This window comes from Lutjanus erythropterus, chromosome 4, assembly GCF_056507025.1.
Source record: "Lutjanus erythropterus isolate fLutEry1 chromosome 4, fLutEry1.hap2, whole genome shotgun sequence".
NCBI lineage: Eukaryota > Metazoa > Chordata > Actinopteri > Lutjaniformes > Lutjanidae > Lutjanus > Lutjanus erythropterus.
Genome location: NC_139320.1, coordinates 1,857,592 through 1,878,379, shown reverse-complemented (window position 1 = coordinate 1,878,379; position 20,788 = coordinate 1,857,592). Strand labels below are relative to the sequence as shown.

At 41.7% G+C, this 20,788-nt stretch overlaps 1 protein-coding gene across 1 annotated transcript in view; it reads left to right on the top strand.

Annotated features, from left to right (window-relative positions):
- fat3a (FAT atypical cadherin 3a) overlaps positions 1–20,788 on the top strand; it is a 252,564-nt gene that overhangs the window by 83,429 nt on the left and 148,347 nt on the right. Inside the window, exon 2 of the mRNA XM_084716763.1 lies at positions 11,876–15,202. Within this exon, the coding sequence (XP_084572889.1) occupies positions 11,893–15,202 (3,310 nt within the window). The 5' untranslated portion in view covers positions 11,876–11,892. The remainder of the gene's footprint in view (positions 1–11,875; positions 15,203–20,788) is intronic.

The window sequence follows — 20,788 nt, the reverse complement described above, 5'->3', positions numbered from 1 at the left end:
AAAACTATTTATTCAGAGAGAGTTCACTTAGCACAATGCTGTCAACACCCTGATCACGTTCACATCTTTACACATTCACACCTGGAAGCTGCTCAGTACAACCACAGTCTTATCTGCTCAAGGGCCCCTCTGTGGTGATAATGAGTGGGTCGAGGGAACTTCGGTCCCCCGCTCATTTCTCTAACCTTTAGGCCACCACTGCCCACAACTACAACTTTGACATGGTCCCTCCTCTGTGCTGTATATATAACAGAGTGACGATGAATTAGACACTATGCAAGTTCTGCCTCACTGTTCACATATTTTATATGTGATGATGAAAAGATTAAGGGTTAGGGTTGGTATATTTTCAGTATTTTTTTTATGCTAGATATCAGTCTGTGCTTTAAATGTTTTTTGCTTTTAAATTATATTTCCCCAGCTCCATAGACCTTTATTCCCAGCAGCCATTTTGACATGAAACAGTAGGGTAAACACAGCTTTTATCAGTGATACTAATTATGGTTCCATTCCATTCAGGTCAAACAGAGTCAGGGTACTGCTATTGTACATGTTGTCTCACTGGAAAGACTCTGCTATGCTAAATAAAAGAGAGGACCTTTATCATTATCATTGGTAACACCTGTGTTTATTCCACTATTTCATATCAATACGGCTGCTGTGAAAAAAGTCCACTGGGAATTTCAGATGCATATTCTGACAGCCTTGAATTTCCCCTAATCCACTCACATTTTGCATTCCCTGCACATACACATATCTCCAATACCTCCAATATTTTTGCACATATCACCCAAAGGAAGCCATATAATTCAGAAAACATCTAGGCAATAATTTATTATTTGCATCATTATCACTGGCAGGTAGTGTCAATCAAGTCCATTATTTGTACACATTTGTATTATTTAGGCCAGCTCTAGACTGTACTAGACTAGACTGTAATATTAATTGCAGACACCCAAGAGTAGTGTAACAACAGCCTGCTGCTGCTCAAAGGGAGGTTTAAGAGTGAGACTGAGCCAAAATAGTGGGACAAACCAAAACAATGAGCTGAAAGAGGCTAAAACTCTGCAGAGCTGAGGAGAACTGGGTGATTATTGTCTGTGGACCCCTCACTTTGAGCAACCTTTTTTTCATTATTTGTGATTTGATCCACTGTTATTAATTAAAAAGTCATAAGAAGTGAAACTTCAAGAAAATAGTGAAACTGTGATTAGTGGTAGAGCTTGAGATCTGGGTCAGGTCAGAACATATTTCTTACATATTTCATGGGCTTATGTTGGGTTTTGGCCATAGTAATGTTATTATTATTGTCATTATTATTATTATTATTATTATTATTATTATTATTATTATTATTATTATTATTATTAACATTATTATTTCATATCAGTAGTAATAGTAGTATCAGTAGTATTTTTTTTGTGCGAATGAGGGATGGGTTTGGACAGAATTCTGCCAGGCTTGGGACTTTTTGGGCTCAACTTTTCATGCCCGATTAAAGTTCTAATAAGTGTCCCAAAATGACACACTTGACCTGCAAGACAGCTGCGAAAAATGTTGTGATATTTGGGATTGTTTAATGAATATACAGATAATCTAATATGTACCAGAGACAACAAACCCCGTAATTTCAGTGAGAATTCTTGTCGTGTTTATTGTTTGTGTAGCTACCATAGACAAACAGGAAGATAATGTCTTTAATTCAGTTTATCAGCTGGTTCTTTACTCCAGGTTGCATGCTACTCCCAAAACGCTCAAAGTTTCCATAGTTGTTAAGGGAGAGATTTGGTTTTATTTGATGTAGGTTAATAATAGCGGTTTTGAAGTTGATGGGTAGAGTTTGGAAGCATGCGTCTTGTCTGACCGTTTTTCTGGAAACAAAGCCGAGCTGTGTGTCCACTGTGTGCTGAGGACAATGCTGATGTGAGGGGGTGTTGAACAGTCTGAGTGAATGATTGTGCTGCTCTGCTCGCCTCACTGTTAATTGCTCATCCATTACTCTGAGCTAGATTACATACACACCAAGGACATCAACAGTGGATAGTATTAACAGCCTAATGGATATTTGTCTGTATATGTGTGTGTGTGGAGGGGGAACATGTAATAATCATGGTGCAGGCTGCACTCTGCGCTCTCATTTATTATATACAACCACTTGTTTGTGCCACTATTACTCCAGGGCTATATCCACCTGATAGCACATTAGGCACAAGCTGTGTGTGTGTGTGTGTGTGTGTGTGTGTGTGTGTGTGTGTGTGTGTGTGTGTGTGTGCGTGTTTCCCACTGCCAGTCTAATTAAGGAGGTGTCATTTACCTTAAACCACAGAGGCCAGAAGCCATTAAAAAGCCTAATAGTACATCCCCAAACACACACACACACACACACACACACACACACACACACACACACACACACACACACACACACACACACACAGAATTATCACAATGGCTGATTTGTCCTTACATGTTGCCTCTGTGTGCGTGGAGGAAGGAGGGAGGCTACCTTTTAATAAGGTCATTCAAAAAGCATTCAGGAATTAGTGAAATGCAGGACTTTTGATCAAAGAATTTCAGCTTCAGAGATTTAGATTTTGCAAATGATCTTATCCCTTGTCTGATCGCAAGCATCACATCGGCATCACGCTAGTGTGACAGTTGAGTTTTATGCCACGCTGAAGCATGTGTCTAGATTCTGTATTTTTCATGCATTTCAAAGCATCCAGCAACAAACTATGCAGCCAGACTTTCTGTGTGTGTGTGTGTGTGTGCACATGCAGTGGGTGTAGATGAGATAAGGTGTTGGTGATCAGAGCAGAGGGATTACAGTTTAGTAAAATTTTCTAGTGGCAGTAAATGTACAGTTGCAGGAAAAAGTCCAAGAAGTTCCCATGCCTTGCTTCCCACCTGCTGGGTGAAGTGAAGGGAGAGTGTGTGGGACTGAGCCGGGGCTGAGTGAGGTGATTTCAGGCTGTGGAGCACAGACTTCCCTGCGTCAGTAACAAAATGTGGTTAAAATATGTTTCTAATGCTTTTTAGCCAGCCTCATGTTTATTGTGTTGAAAAAATAAACCTGATAAATGCTTCAGCTTGTGTTACACCCATTTCTATTGTGTGAGACATGAAAGTGAAATCTGTGTGACTTGCTTGCAGTTGAGACGGGGGTTACTGCATTTTGATAGTATTACAATCAGCTGTGCAGCCTTTCAATGTAGTGGTGTGACTACATTAACATAAATAATTTTTGTAACTGAGTTGAAAAGATGTTAGACGACACTATTCCTGCAGGCAGGACGTCAGAGCAAACAATGATAAAATGGGTTGAGAAACAACGGTTTCTAGTTAAGTTTGGAGGACCTGACACATGCAGAGGTTCACTATAGATACACTGCTGAACCACTCAGAGTTGCTATTGATGTTATATTATCCCTCACTGGCTTCCCACCACAATCACTGCCAGCTGCAGAGTCCAGCCAGGCCTGAATAGGCTGAGCTGATTTCCTCTGCGCCAGCCTCTTATTGAAATAAAAGAAGCAGAATGATTCTTAGTTTTTGTTTGCAAACTATTTCTATTTAGACACTGCCGTGTGTAGGGTAACCTCTTGCCCTCAGTACAATAGTTTAATTGTGCTGTTTGTGCTGTGGGAATGGGAAAGGTATGAAGTTTATTTAGCTGTTGACCTCAGAGGAAAGCAGGAGAGGAGAGTCAAGTCATATCAAACTGGAACATAAATGGGCTGGATCACAGCTGGTCTCCAGAGTCTTCCTCTCAAGACAAAACAACTCTGATAGAGCACAATACACAGTTTAAGCTTTTACTTAACTTGTATGTATGTGTGAAGCAGTTGTTTGTGAATATAGATACTGGATGATTGGCTTACTTCTTTGTATATTTTGGGCTGCCTAAAGCCCCTTTTACACTGGACAAAACCCCTACTAAAAGCTCATTTAAGCTCCATTTTTGTATGAAAATTTGACCTTTTAAATGATGTAACTGTCACTGCCCACTGCCATGTGTCCTTTTATGGTGGCATGGATGTAAAGCAATACATCCACTAGATGGCGCTGCTCAGATTATCCCCCGACGAAGAGTGAAACGTTTTTGACAACAGCAAACATGGCAACAGTGGAGTGGGTTGTAATAATGAAACTCTTGAGAAAATGGCAAAAGTGGAGGCAGCGTCTGTCCATCCATCTGTGTCATTCTCGTGCACATAATTTCTCAAGAAGGCCTTGAAATAATTTCTTAAAAGTTTGCACCAACTTCCACACTCACTGTGACCTCGCATGGCCATAACTCAAGAATTCATACGCTATTTATGACAAAATTTCTCAGAAATATCTAATAGGATAAAATAATGAGGTGATGACATTTCCTATCCAAAAGGTCACACACTTGGCTCACTCTGTAAATTGATTTATAACTAAATCTTTCCAGTTTTGTTTGTAACACCACAACATGTCCGAGGTGACTCTACTTTGAAGTGTTGGATGCATTTTTAAGCAGTCTCTTTTGAAATAGTAGCAGACAGGCAGGCTATGGATCATGGGTAATTGAGTTTTTCTGGCCCGTTGGATGCTTTTCTGCTGATTGGTGTGTTAACCAGACTTGACAGTCGTGATTGTAGGTGCCAGTGTGCTGTAGTTTTCTGTATGAATGAGATAATACACAGTCCTCCGTCTCCTCCTTCTGTCTTGTTGTGCTTTTTGTTTTCTCCTCCACCTCTCATGCTCTATTCCCTCTCTTCTGCCAGTCTGTCTTTCTGCTTGTCTTCCTACACTCCTTCCAGATAGAGGAGGCTGTAATTATCACAGTAGGACAGAAAACAATCCCAGTGTTTTGCTGCATGGCAGGATTTGGCAGGGAGCGCCTCTTAACTGACACAACATTTTCACTCAGACGGTATATTTTTCTTGTCTGGTGATGGTGGTTTATCTTAACTCAACAACAGCAGTCCAGATTTAGACTTGTTCTAGCTCTGCACGATGTAGACTGACATCAGATATACATCCAACATGGCTGTTAGTTAGTATGTTAATGAAGGTTGTGTGTCTGTTCTTCACATGTAGTAATTCATATGGTGTTACAGTTTATCCTGCTTTTTAGAATTAAACAAAGACACTAATTGGTCCTGTGGTGCAATAAAAAGTCATTTTGTACACAACAATCGAACATTTTGTTACTGATAGTGCTCTTCAATTTAAAGAGTATTTGTACTGAATTCATTTTTGAGTGAATAGGTTATAAACAATTTATGACATCAGGTGATCCTGGTCCCAGTCTGTAGTGTTGGTCGGGTTGGTATTTCTTTGTGTTTTTTCTAGAAGAAAGAGAAAATACAAGACTGGGAACCAGTCCATCTGGCCCCCCTTCTATTCAGACAGAGTTCCACCACCATTGGATCCGGTCAGGCCAATCATAACTGTTTATTTAATATGGGGCAGGTTCTATACAATGATTGACAGAGGACCATCCATTCAGCAAGTCAGTCCACCAAAGCACCACAGATTCCTGATATTCAGATCAAACTGTCCAACAAGGCACTGTTGACTTCTCACACCAGAATAGTCATTGTTTTGTGAATATCTGATACAGTCCAATTTAATTTTTGAATTTCACCAAGCTCACTGTACCATCTGGGGTCAGTGTGTGGTTGGATGAAGACAAACTTCCACCTGAGTAGTGGAAGTCAGGCCAGCTAACAGATTTTTGGTGTAGTAGTTTTTTTTCCCTAATTGATACATTTTACAACACAAGATCTCATTGTTCATGTGACTGTTGTGAGTAGCAGCTAAATGGTTGAGGTCTCCCTACAGAGACATGTTGTCTTCACACACACTCTGTTTGTGCTGTGACTCATTTGTGTGGGTACAAAACTATTCTCAGTCTGCTGCTATACATTTATTTGTTGTCTCTGTCAGCTCCTCACCCTGTGTGTGTGTGTGTGTGTGCGTGTGTGTGTGTGTGTGTGTGTGTTTGCGTCTTTGTCAGCATGTGAGCTGGTACCTAAGACAGAAGGGAAGCAGCAGCCTCACCAGCAGGCCTGCCTCTCTCTGTTAGCTGCTAACATATAGCTTTGTGTGAGTGGGGTCAGAGCCAGCGGTGTGTCCGGGGCGTGGAGGCTGCTGGCTGCTGTTTGCCACACAATTCAAGGCCAATTAGCCTGAAATGAAAAGCTAATGAGAGGGTGTTTAGAGCTGACAGTAAGTGGGGCTTCTCAGTGGAGAATGATAGTGTTTTTCTGTGTCGCTATCCCTTGTGGTGTGTGTGTGTGTGTGTGTGTGTGTGTGTGTGTGTGTGTGTGTGTGTGTGTGGCAAACATTTAACAGACGCAGGCTTGTGGGGTTTCCTTGTATAGAAACAACGTGGTAATTATGCACTTAAGAGCAGAGAAGCAGATGAATTTAAATGATTTCAGTTTCCAGAGTGTCTGCAGTTTCTTCAAAGGAATCTAAATTTTTATGAAGATTTATTCACCACTTTTACTCTGTTATAACCACCAGTGTGTCCATCATTACACACTCGTGTGGTGCAGCCTAACATTACTCAAACAAACAAAACTGTAGTTTGAATGTTTGTAGGCATATTAAAGTTTCTAGAGAAAGATTCTGTTTGTCAGTTTGACAAAATAACACAGATATCTATAAACACATATCTGCATATCAGAGATAGGGGTGAGTGGATCAATTGCAAAATATCAATACTTTCAATACTACATCTTGTTTTTGAAGATCAAATCTGGCGTCAATGGGATTGATCCCAAAATAGGGATCCGTTTCACTTTTTTCTTCTGTTTTGCCGTTTTTATTCCATAAAAGAGCAGAACAGTCTGTGCAAACAAGGTTGAGTTGTGTAGTGCATGTGCTCTTTGCTCCTCCACTGCTGTCTGTGTCTGTGTGCACTCAAATAACACACACGCCATGCTCAAACAGCGCGCCGCACAACCTGACCAGTTTGATCCCACACATGGTGGCAGGTGAACGAAAGAGGAGCCTCAATTTGGAGATATTTCATTATCTGTGAATGAAAACGTGTGGTACGAAGGATGTTCACTATAACTTATAAAAGAAGTTGGAGGTGTAACAGGAAAAGGAGGTGGGGATGGAATCCCTCAGCATCCAGACCCCCGACACAGAGACAGAGTTGACTGACAGTCTTTGTCAGAGACACTCAGGCCTGAATATCCTGGTACATAGAAGTTAAATTTATAATGTAGTGAAATCAGATCTTCAGCATTGATTAGCGTTACATTTATAAACTGTAACTGTCCGTCGATAGCTGTTTAGCTGACCAATTAAATATCAGCCATTAAAATAAATATTCAGCCCACTCAAACATATTGTCTAAATAAATTAGATTCCTTAATTTTGATGAAAGTGTTGAAACTTGAAAATGGCTGAAGCATAACATGTAACAATAAAAGTAAGTAAAATATTTTGTCTTTTAATACATTCACCTCGTAAATAATGGCACATTGCTCTTCTCTACATGTAATACATAAGCCACTTTTAATAATAAAAATTTTCAATATCAGTGACTCTGGCCTTAAATTACTTAGTGTCGGGTCGAAACCAAAATTTTTTGGATTGCCCATCCCTAATTAGAGATGTACAACCGCAATTTTATTGGCTAATTCTGATTTCTGGTGTTTTAAAGTCTGACCTGCCAATTCTGATTTTCTCTCTTTTAAGAACTATAATTGGCAGAATTTAATCAGATATCTGATGCTGACTGGCCAGTCAAACATCATGGTTGGTCAAGTTTAGAACCATCTGATTCCAGTCATTGGCCAGTCGATTGGTGCATCTCTGCTGCATATGAATGCACTATATTGTAGGCAAGGGACAATATCTTGGTATTGGAAGCATTCTGGTTTCCATTTGTCATCCATTTGTAGTCCGAGTAGTATTGACCAATCACAGCTGAACAGAAGAAGTCGTCTTTTATACAGGTATCTGTTGACTATGGTGGAAGCCCTAAAACGTCACCCACTGCCCTCAGAGGGTAAATTGTTGATAGATGATAGCAGATGTGTTCCAACATTTACATAATTCCAACTCATGTTCCACTTTAATGTTTTTTCTCGAACTTTCACCCTTAAACAGTTTCCAAGCTCTCTGTCTTTGTTTCTCTTGGTGCGTTACTGCTGGAGCATCTTTCTGGTTTGGTAGACAATGATTGATGGCTGCTCTTTCGGTTAAATTTGCATTCAAAGGTCTAATGTCTTAGAAACTATCTCAATACAATCTAATACTGAGTGATTGTTCCCCTGTTCCAAGAAAATGAAATTTCAGAACACAACAGTGGGCTGAGTCACAGTTGGGAGGGACATTTTTCACACTGAACCACAGACCATACACGTTACATTACAAACAACTTTCAGACTTAAATGTGCTTTTGATACATGAAGGAACCCATCACAGTAAATGTTTGTTTTTATTGCTGTCAAAGATGTATTTGTGTTGCACAGTTATATTGTAGAGACTCTTCAACATGCTTGTAAAAATGCATTACTGCACCAAAAACAACATGAGTTGATATAAATTCTAACCCCAGCAGGTGTGACTGTAACAAGACCGTGATGGATGTAGTAAGGAGGATATTGTCCTATGCGAAGTCTGCTGCTTTATTTTTGTGGGGAATGCAAAGCTGTTACTGCATGAAAAATAGGAAAAATGCATTCAAAAATCTACAATACTATGGTGTGCTTTGCAAACGATAAGCAGTAAAGCAAAATACAGTAAATCTGATTTGTAAGACATGGCCCCAGTGATGCAAACGTAAGTCCAAAATCACACCAGAAATACCAAAAATGTCTTCCACAATCTGTTTAGCTTCTCACCTCTCTCTACATGTATTCACATTTCATACACACACAAAGCCTGGAATAGAGAGATGTGTTTACAGCCACACTATTGAGAAAACACAGGCCTAAGCAGAAATTCACTGCAGGGTGTGACATGGCAGCTCCAGTCTGCCGACGGCATCTTCTCTAGTAGATCGTCACTGTGAACACTGTTGTCAGTGATCTCAGTATTATCTAAAGGGGAGAGAGAGCAGAGCAGCCCGTCAAGTACGTGTGCTCAATCAACCCGCTGCACACTGCCCTGCGACCAGCCCTCAGGGCAGCGCTCTACATATGGAGGACAGGAATGAGCTCTGATGGCCACAAGCGTGTGTGTGTGCATGCGTTTGTGAGTATGGTGACAAACAGAGTAGAGAACACTTTGACCAGATGTGTGTTTATGGTTCTTCCAAATATGACTGCCTCTCGGGTATTGTGGGATCGTAACAATTGAAAATAACAGCAGGCTAAATCAAGCTGTACTGTAGTAACAGCAGCGGTGCCACAGGCTGCAGCAGTCTAACGCCACACTCCGCACACATGCTGTTTCTTCCAGCACATGGAATAATGAGCACCATAAGGGGATAAATGGACTTTGACTGACTTGTTGGTTGATCTTGTTATTTGACTTCTAAGCAGTTTTGAAGAGTCCAGCGCCTTGCCCCAAGACATTCTGCTAGTGAGCACACAGTAGCTGTCAAACCTCTAAGGACTGTTTGGTTTAACCACCGACTCCTACATGTATGCAGCCTTGCCTGGTATACCCTACACACATATTCACAAGACAAAGGCTGATCAGCCTCAGAAGCCCAACTGACACAATGTGAGTCAACCTGGAACACACACAAACTCTTGCCATTGATAGTGGAATCACCAGAAAATCATATAGCTAATCATCTATAAATCTGTTAAGAAATCATAAAAAGGCATTTCTTATATCATTAGTTCTTGTCTTATAATGTCTATCATTTCATTTTCAGACATGGGATCAAAGTCATCGTGGTAATCATGGCTTGTCTATCCATGGTTTACAGTGCAGGGTGTACAGGTAGCTATTTTGACATGTATAGATAGTTCAGAATTACTACATAACATGATAAAATATTCAACTTCAGGGGAAAGAAAAAAACAGAGCTCATGTTTAGCCTGTGAGGCCCCTTTTACACAAGAACCCCCACTAACATCTGGCTTTTATCTTTAGTGAGAAAGAGTATGATCTGCATTCTGTCGGGGGTCAAATGAGTCTGCAGTAGTCACAGATATTTATGGCCCCCAGCTCTACTCGGCAGAGGTGTAGACATGACACCCAGGTGGACATCCTAATTTTTTATTTAGGAAAGAAACAAAACTTTAAACTAGAGATTCAGTTAGAAGCTACAAAAGATCTGAGTAGATCTTTCCAGCAACACATCAGAAAAGGGCAGCTCATCTACTGGCAATGGGAAAAGGCTTAATCGACTATTTTAGCAGGTTTAGGTGTGTTTAAAAAACCTTCATGTGCTAATCTTGGTGTCAAAAGCGGTACAACAGTACTTCCCATATTTTCATGTCTGGCGTATCTCCGAAGCCCTATCAGATGGTCTTAACACATGTATTTTCTCACATATAATACACATTTCAAATGAGCTGTGCTGCTCCACAGTCAGTCAAAAAGCAGCACCCCTGGTTAGGAATCACAGTCTTAAATTAAACTCAAATCTTATTAATCCCAAATAGAATTAAGAAAAAGAGAAAACCATTAATTAAGTGTACATTACTTAAATTTCTTGCAGTGCTAGGGCTCAGATCTAAACCGTGTAAGACTGAAAATGGAACAAGATGCCTGGGTTCACAGCCTTGGTTCAAAGGGTTAATGCAGTGTTGAGGCATCGTTACTGTGCCTCCCTGCTGGCACTAGCTTTTCAAAGGAGAGATGTACTGACCCAGTAAAGCTGACTGTGACTGCTCTGAGACACTTCCAGCAGGAAAGTCCTCGAAACCCCCCCCACATTCACCCTCACTTACTGAAGTTGACACTGAGATGACAGTTTAAGGTCAGATGCAAACTGAAGTGTTGTTTTTGGCATTTCACTTGGGTGGATTGTAGCCTCTCTTCCCTGAAAGACTGTTGAAATGTATTTAAATGCAGGCTTAGGCATTGGTTTGCATTGTTTCAGATGAGGTGGTTTATGGTCACGCTCACAAAGCCAAATGTTTTTTTTCCCTCAGTCAGAAGCTAAGACCGGATTCTGTTTCTTTTTGAAACAAAAAAGGTTGTACTACTGCAGGAGCCGCTTGTACATGTGTGTAAGTGTGTGTGTAACTGTGTGTGTTGCTGGGAATTTGTTGATTTACCCGTGCAGTTCAGTAGTGTGTTATTATCAGTGTGCTCGGACACGGTCTGTCTTTCCCCGCCCATCTCTCCATCCCTTGTGGTGGAAAGTGCAGAGTCATCAAATTGCAGACCACTGTGGCCCTCCTATGGCCACAACATGGCTTTTACCGGATCAGGCTTTTCTCCCAAAACCCAGATTGGCACATATTTGTGGCTGCTTACTTTCAGAACACATTTTTTTTTCTGAAAAAGAGAACAAAATCTGAACACAGCAGCTTTTGACTCAGTTTCAAAACCATATCTGTTTTGCTTCTGGAGATATTACATGGTTTGAAGACGCAGGCCTGCAGTTTTCATGTATTTCAGGAAAAGGGTTATGATAGGGTCATGGTGTGGCAGCCCATCATTTTGTCCTCTGCAGTTATTTTCTTTGATGTTTGTTTTGGTGATGTTACACTTCTCTTCCTAGCCGTACAATTATTTTGTTCCTTCTCAAACCACCTCTGGTTTTTCTGAAACTTGCAATTGACTGCCAGTGTCCAGAGACCACACAAGGATGATGTCAGCCTTCATTTTGGTTGCCCAGTAACTGTGGATGCCCCCTCCCCTCCCCACTTCCAATCTCTGTAGTCCAATGGATAATTAGTAGCCCGTAAATGCTGTAAATCCCTCCCCTTGTGGCTAACCTTTTTCTCCCTGTCTCTCTCTGTTTCAGGATGGAATGATGATGGGATGGATGTGAATATGGGCCAGTGGGCAGGCATGCGAACCCCCCTCCTTGGCCTGGCCCTGCTGCTGCCATTGCTGCTCCTCAAGCCACCACCCTGCTGTGGCCAGAATCCCCAGGGGGCCCCTCAGGATGGACCTCACTTCGGCTTCACTCAGGCTGTTTACCACGCTACGGTTTATGAAAACTCAGCAGCACGCACCTATGCCAACAGTAAAGTTAAAATGGGCATACACCTGGCACAACGCTCCTGGGAGATCCGCTACAGAATCACCTCAGGTGATGATGAAGGGTTCTTCAAGGCGGAGGAGTATGTGCTGGGTGATTTCTGCTTCTTGCGCATAAGGACTAAAGGTGGCAATGCGGCCATCTTGAACCGAGAGATTCAGGATAATTATGTATTGACAGTGAAAGCCTCTGTCAAGGGAGAGGCCCTCCTTGAGACTTGGACTAAAGTCAGCATCCAGGTCTTGGATATGAATGACCTGCGACCCTTGTTCTCACCTACCACCTACTCTGTCACAATAGTGGAAAGCACCCCTCTCAGGACTAGCATAGCACAAGTTACCGCGACAGATGCAGATATTGGCTCCAATGGGGAGTTTTACTATTTTTTCAAGGAGAAAATGGAGCTGTTTGCAGTACACCCAACCAGTGGAGTAGTTTCTCTCAGTGGAAAGCTCAATGTTGATGAGCAGAACCGGTATGATTTAGAAATCCTGGCTGTGGACCGTGGCATGAAGCTCTATGGAAATAATGGGGTCAGCAGCACAGCCAAGCTTTTTGTCCATGTGGAGCGTGTGAATGAGCATGCCCCAGTCATGAATGTGGTCACCCACAGCCCCTCGTGGCTGGATAAAAACGCTGTGTATGCTATGGTCACTGTTGAGGACCTAGATGAGGGCTTAAATGGTGAAATTGACTCAGTGGTCATTGTGGGCGGAGACCCCTCAGCAAAGTTTTTTGTTGAAAGATCTGAGGAAGGCGAGTTTGCCATAAAGGCCCATGACTCATTAAATTGGGAGACTTACCCATACGGCTGTAACCTCACTTTGCAGGCTAAAGACAGGGGAACCCCACAGAAATTCTCTGCTGTCAAGGTTGTCCACATTATGGTCAAGAAGCGGCAAACAGCTGAAGTTAAGTTTGAGCGGGAGTTGTATGACGTTAGTCTAAATGAAATTTCACCACCAGGTACAATTGTAGAGGCTGTTAAAATCAAGCCAGAACCTGATGATGCAGAATACATCCTGACACCTTCTGCAGATTCAGCTTTTTTTCAAATGAACACCCTAACAGGTGTAATCTCCACCACTCGCTGGTTCACTCAGGTTACCCAGCATGTCTTTAATCTTGAGGTACTGGAAATAGATAGTGAGCTCAAAGTTAAAGTGCGGGTAACCATTGAGGATGCCAATGACAACACCCCAACTTTTGAGCAGTCCTCGTATGAGATTTTGGTCAATGAAAGTGTACCAGTTGGCACCAACATATTAACAGTTTCTGCAATGGATGAGGATAAAGGAGAAAATGGATACATAACTTACAGCATTTCCAGCCTTCAGCCATTGCCCTTCAAAATCAATCAGTTCTCTGGTATCATCAGCACTACTAAAGAGTTGGATTTTGAATCCTCATCAGAGAGCTTTGTGTTTGTTGTCAGAGCATCTGACTGGGGGTCACCTTACAGGCGGGAGAGTGAAGTCAATGTAACAATCCATCTTGAAAATGTAAATGACAACCAGCCATTGTTTGAGAAGATTGCATGCCAGGGGGTGATCTCTAGGGATTTCCCAGTGGATGAAGTGATTACCACAATGTCTGCGATTGACATAGATGAGCTAGAGCTCGTAAAATATAAAATTATTTCAGGGAACGAATGGGGTTACTTCGACCTCAACCCGGATTCAGGGGTCCTCTCACTGCGACGTTCCCTTGCCACAGCCACTCCAAAAAATGGTATCTTTAGTCTCAAAATAACTGCCACAGATGGTGAGAACTTTTCTGATCCTATGTTTGTTAACATCTCAGTTGTTCATGGGAAATCTCCTCCAAAAAGTTTCAACTGTAAAGAGACAAGAGTAGCCCAAAAGTTAGCTGAAAAGTTACTCAAAAAGTCCAAGGCTAGCACCAAGCCCAAAATCGAGGAAGGTTTTATTGACCTTTTCTCTGTCAATCGGCAAACGCCTCAGTTTGACAAAGCTTTTCCCACAGATATTGCTGTGCGGGAAGACCTAAAGGTTGGCTCTAGTGTTTTCAAGGTGAATGCTTATGATGGTGACACAGGTTTCAATGGTCAGATTCTATACTCGATTTCAGATGGAAACACCGACAGCTGTTTCACCATCGACATGGAGACTGGCCTTATCAGTGTCTTCCTGCCCATGGACAGGGAAAAGAGGGATCGCTATCTCCTCAACCTAACTATCTATGACCTTGGCCTGCCACCCAAAACTGCCTGGCGTTTGCTTACTGTCTACATCGAGGATGCTAATGATAATGCACCCCAGTTTTTGCAAGACGGAGGCTATTCCATTGTCATACCTGAAAACACTGCCATAGGTACAGATGTCATTCAGGTTGATGCAACTGACAAAGATCTTGGCTCCAATGGGGAGATTGTATACTCTATTTTGACCAGCACCACTCAGTTTGGGATCAACTTCACTAATGGTATAGTGTATGTTGCTGGCCAACTAGACAGGGAGTTTGTTTCTGCTTTTAACCTGAAGATTGAGGCCCGGGACAAGGCCGAAAAGGGGAGCCAGAAGTTTTGTGTGACCACTTTGAAAATCATATTGGAGGACGTGAATGACTGTCCTCCACTATTTATTCCCAGTGTTTACAAAGCCAGGGCTCTTGAGGATCTTCCAGTAGGAACTGTTGTGGCCTGGTTGGAAACCCAGGACCCAGATTTAGGATTGGGAGGCCAAGTCAGATACTCTCTAGCCAATGACTACAATGGATGGTTTGAGGTAGACAGAGCCAGCGGGGCTATCCGGCTGACCAAAGAGTTGGACTACGAGACCCAGCAGTTCTACAACCTCACTGTGAAGGCCAAAGACAAGGGAAGACCTGTGTCTCTTCTCTCTGTCACCTTTGTGGAGATTGAGGTTGTGGATGTGAATGAAAACCTCTATGCTCCATACTTTTCTCAATTTGCCTTGACGGGATTAATTAAAGAGAATGCCAGGATTGGAACTACCCTACTCCAAGTCACTGCTAACGATGAGGATGCCGGCCGAGATGGAGAAATCCAGTACTCCATTCATGATGGGAGTGGACTTGGACGATTCGCCATTGATGAAGAGACTGGTGAGTTTTCTTTGAAAACTGTCTTATGAGTACCATGCTTTTAATCAGTTTTGTCTTATTAGTAGTAGGGGTGTGCGATATGACGATATTAGATCGTGAAGGATTAGAACGTGTAGACGATCTGCCAAAGTGAGGAGATCGTATGGATCGTTCAGGGGTCCCTAACAGGCGGACCGCGGTCCGAGTCCGGACCCACACGCCGTCCTATACAGACCCGGACCTATAACCAATAAGAGATTATTAAGAGATTTTAAATTTTGACGGGACGCTTCTATTTTAACTGGCGCAACTTTTCTAGTCTTTCTGGTGCTTCTTTATCTGATCAGAAAACGCACAGACCAACTGCAGAGAAGCTGCGTGTGGAGGAGACGGTTGTTAATGACGGAGTTTATTACAACAGAAACTAACGTGATTGTTAATGACATGGACACCAACCAGATGCACTTATAAAATTAAACAACTGTATAAGGAGGCCTATACGTAAAACAGGAGAGTCTGTGTTTCTCTGTGAGAAACTTTCAGACCTTCTCACAGCAGAGTGAACAGGTGAGGGAGGAGAGGAGGGCAGACTGATCACTAATCAATCACTGATACCGTCCTCCTCTCGGACTAATTAAAAAAATAAAAATGACAAAGTTGGTGACAAACCAAACCTGGGTGTCCACACAAATAAAGTCTTTGTGTAAAACACTGCAGAGTGTAACATCGTGCTGTTTATAGACAGTCTGCTGTCTGTAGTCTGACAGAGAGACAGAGAGGGTCGTGTCTAGAAGGGAACCTTAGACCCGCGAAAGATCGCGCGAGTTTGATTATTTTAGTAGAAATAACGAACACAAATCTCGCGAGAGTTGCGCACATAAAGAGTTACCTTCTAGACACGAGCAAAAAAGGTGCGCAGGTCCAAAAATAAAAAATCATGTCATGGTGCCGATGTTTTTAATGTGGAGGGCCGCCATAATTAAAACACTATTCACTGAACCACAGAGTCACTGAAACACTGATCACTGTACTGCTGTGATGGAAAAATACTCACATTCTTTACTTAGGTATTTAAATTTAAAAATCTTGCATGTTATTGTTTCCTTTTTTGAAAAATCAACATTTTTATTGCTGTTGTTGTACTTTAATGGTATTCTTGTTGTTGTTTTTTTATTACTAAATACAGACCTGCAAACTCATAAGAGGAGAAAAAGATGTCATGTTGGTAAACCAGTCCCCTGTCCTCTGGGGGTCTGGGAGCGTCTGTCCTGCTCCAGAAGAAAAATGTTGTCATTTTAACATGTGAACAAAACATTCTGGTGACTGTTTCAGTTAAAAGAGTTAGTTCACTCTTCTGTTTGTGGTTTCTGCAGACATTACTACCTTTACTTTTACCTTTGTGCTTGAAAAAAAGTAGAAAGCAAAGCAAAAACAGTAAATATAAATCTAAATACATATCATAATACATAATATAAATACATGTAAGATCGTGATAAAATCGAAATCGTGATTTTCTAATTAAAAAAATCGTGATATGATATTTTTGCCATATCGCCCACCCCTAATTAGTAGTATTAAAGTAGATAAAGTAGGAAATAGAGAGTAGGGTGCAGCACTGGATTTTGTAGATCTTGAACTGCCTTTGATCAGATAATTGGATGTCCTGGACAGTCAGTCAACAAGTGAACAAATGACTTTAATTAAGGAAGAGGTTACTAGTTTTGACATGAAATTGTTCTTTAAAAGGTATAGAACTATTTACTGCAATTAATGATGGTAAGTAGGAAAATATCAGTTTTTTTTAAGTCAAATAAAAAGTATTAGAGATCATGAAGACATTGAATTGCAGTAAACAAGTAAAATTCATCAACAGAAGAACTATATTTACATATAGTGAAACCGCAATTGTGTGTTATCATCACCTCTCAGACACAGTTGTCACAATAGTGAGTCTAAAGTGCCTTTGTATGAAATATTTCCAGAGAGAGAAAGGTCTCCTGCCAGACAGGATAATGCCTTGTTATTATATTTTAACCCAGCTACAAATTCTATTCTGATTTCACATTAAGAAAGTCAGAAAAATAGTGTTCTCATTGTATTACCTGAGTGACAATGGAAGACTACTAATACTGGACTATCCTGTGTTTCAGTAATAAGTGTGTGTGTGTGTGTGTGTGTGTGTGTGTGTGTGTGTGTGTGTGTGTGTGTGTGTGTGTGTGTGTGTGTAAATAATTAGTTGGTTTGGATGCACCAGTGTTTGAAAGTTTGTTTCTCTAAGCTTTGGTTAGCCTGCTGTTAGTATACATGTCAGCCTTTGCAATTAGAGTATGAATGTGTGTGTGAGTGGGTGAATGTGACATGTGGTGTGAAAGCACTTTGAGTAGCTGGAAGACTAGAGAGGCGCCACACAAATGCAGTTCCATTACAATCAATTTGTAGAATAATAACATATTCTACAAATAAAGTGCAGTTTGTAGTAAAGTATAATTTGGAAAACATCACGTCAGCAGCATCACTCCACAACCTGACCCATCATCCTAACCATGAATATCGATGTGGCTCGTTGAGTGCATGGCCAGTGAAACAGGCACCCATTCCCTCAACCTCCACCTAAAGGACTGAAGGTGGCCAATGGGAACATTTTGATGTATTATATATCTAACACACACTTACACACAGATACACACACTCTCACACATACATGGTCGTTAACCTGGTGTGGTTCTCCCAAGGTGATGAACAGGAGCAGAGTAGAGGGGAGGATTTATGGCCCTTGTTAGCCGAGCAGTGGCAAGCCTCATAAATCAGCCTCAAGCTGCAGAGAAACACTACAAACACAATTACAACTTAAAGGGAATTATTTTGGCCTTTACACACATGCACATACACACACTAACCAGCTTTGTAAACCATAATGTTGAACATTAATTTCAATTAGAAAATCTTAATTTGGTGTGGCCTGGGTGGACAAGGTAGAGCAAGCAAGTAAAGAGCACTGAGTGACTAAGACAGGCTGAGACTGCTGTCAATCAAGCAAACACACTTCACACTCAAAGGCTTTCAGTCTGATATAGGCTAATCTTTTCAGAAATTAAGTCACAATGAGGGATAATATAGTTTTCTATTAAGAGGAGTTCCATGTAAATGATTTGACCTTGCATATTAATTATCTTTTCTCAGTCCAGCAGATGGAACAGAGAGCCACAGCACATTAACTGGAAGGACTGATTTGGCTTATTCGAGTCAAAGCAGTTTAAGGATGTGTTATTAGCATGATATCCAAAGCAAACATAGCACTAAGCAGATTATAACCCAATTCAGAGAGCAGCCGCTCACCCTGTAGCTCCATAGTGCTGCTGAGGATTGAAGGATACAGAGGTGAGGTTTTACTGGCTTATAGAGACTTGGTTGGCAAAATATGCTTATCCTTATTGGCCAGCAAGAAGATATACACAAATTTGTGTGTGAGCTGACTGTACTCCATCATTCATGTTTTATGAATGCACATATTGGCTACAGCTGGTTGAAATATACTCTTTATCTGCCTGCTGGGGCAGTTTGAAATGCTACATTATGGCCATTATATTACACAATACACTTTAGTCAGGACATGAGGTGTGGAGGTGTTTTTCAGCCTGGAGGAAAAAAAATGTCAGTGATTCTGCTCTCCTGACTTCAATGGAGAGTTCATTCCACTACTGTGGGGCCCTGATGAGAGTCTTGATGAGGGAGATGAGGGGCCATGGGGTCCTTGCAGTGATGTGAGCCTGTGCTCCAGAAGCAGAGGAGCACAGTTGTTGTGAGTGTAGGCTCTGACCATGGCCAAGAGGTCACACCAGAGTTTTGTTTCAAGCGTCAGCTGCGACGGTGAGCCAGCATAGTGACTAGAGAAGTGTAGTGCTGTGAGAAGACTTAAGGATGTTGAACGCAGGGTGTCTCTTTAGCCCAGTTGGTAAAGTTTGTGCCCCACGTACTGACGCTTTCAGTCCTCTGCAGCGGCCACCGGTTTGACTCCTGCCTGCAGCCCAGTTGCTGCATGTCATCCCCTCTCTCTTTACCACCTTTCCTGTCATATCTGCAGCTGTCACCTATTAAATAAAGGCAAAAGCCCAAAGAATAATCTTAAGATTAAAAAAAGGATGGGGAAGGTGGATTCTGGACTAGCTGCACAGGTCTGACGGCAGATGCAGGGACAGTTTCTGTAGTCCAGTGGGCAAAGCAGTTTCTGAAGCTGATCAAATATGCCGATCAAATGTGAACCTATTTCTCACCATTTAAGTGCACTGTTTAGCTGTAATTCGAGTAAGTTTGTCAGCAGGCCGACATTTTTTCCTTCTTGAAAACAGACCAAGCACAGTCCCAACTTGCATGTGTCACTCAGCGCTATATCACATGATTTGTTGCTCTGATTGGCCGTAGGTCTCTCCACTGGTGCCCAGAGGCATTCTGGCCTGCACCCCCTGGAAATCTAAAATGAACTGACAGATCCCAGATTAATTCACTGGTGATGGAACACTATTTGAAGCAGCAGAACAAATATTTCAGTGTCAGCCTACAACAAACTGAAAAATATTGTACTGTGCCGACCCTCTTTCTGTGGATCCACCTGGTTTGGCCCCTGGACTGGCCCTTTATCTGGTGTCTGAGAGTGTGCATAACACTTATATGTGTAGGCCTTTTTTTCTCTCAGATGTTTCTGAACCTAAAATAATAATGTGGTGGGCGGCTTAATGCTGAGGAGAGGAAATCCTAGCCTGTTGTTGTTGTTGTTGTTGTTGTATGTGTTAACATAGATGTGTTGTAGTCTGCCAGTAGCTGCTGTAACAGGATAGGCTTAGCATTACACACCCACCTTTACCCCCCCCCCACCCCCCCACCCCCAACCACCCACACACACACACACACACACACACACACACACACACACACACACATACACTTACCTTGGCCGTCTAACCTTTCCATGTCGTTCTCCAGCCCACTCTGTTCAGCAGGAAGCTCTTCACATCAAGACTCTTAATCACAGTGTCACTTCTCCCTGGGAACCACTGTGTTTGGGGAGAGAAAGAAAGAAAAGAGGGGGAGGTGAAAGAGAATTCATGGCTCCCAATTCTACAGTGATTAATTTCTAAAAGGCAGGCGGGCCTGCAGCTTTGTTTCACAACAAAACCAGCATTGTGAAGAGCCTTTAATGTGTAGCCAGGAGTTAACACAGAGGCGGACAGACGTGGGGAAACCCCCTATACACACATATACACATTTAATAACTGACAGTACAGGTTGAGAGATATATTAAGCTCACTAGATAAATCTAGAGCTACAACAATCAGTCAATTAATCCGTTTGTCAGTCTGAAAAAAATAGAAATTAAATGTTTTCATAATCAATTAATCATTTCAGTCATTTTTCAAAAATTTGCTGCTTCCAGCCTTGTCAATGTGAAGATTTGCTTCTTCTCTTTGTCATTTATTATGATGGTAAATAAGTACTCTTTGCATTTTTGGCTGTTGGACCGCTGGTTAGAATTTGAAGACGTCATGTTGGACTCTGGGAAACTATGATGACATTCCATAGACTAAATAATTAATCATGAAAATCATCATCAGA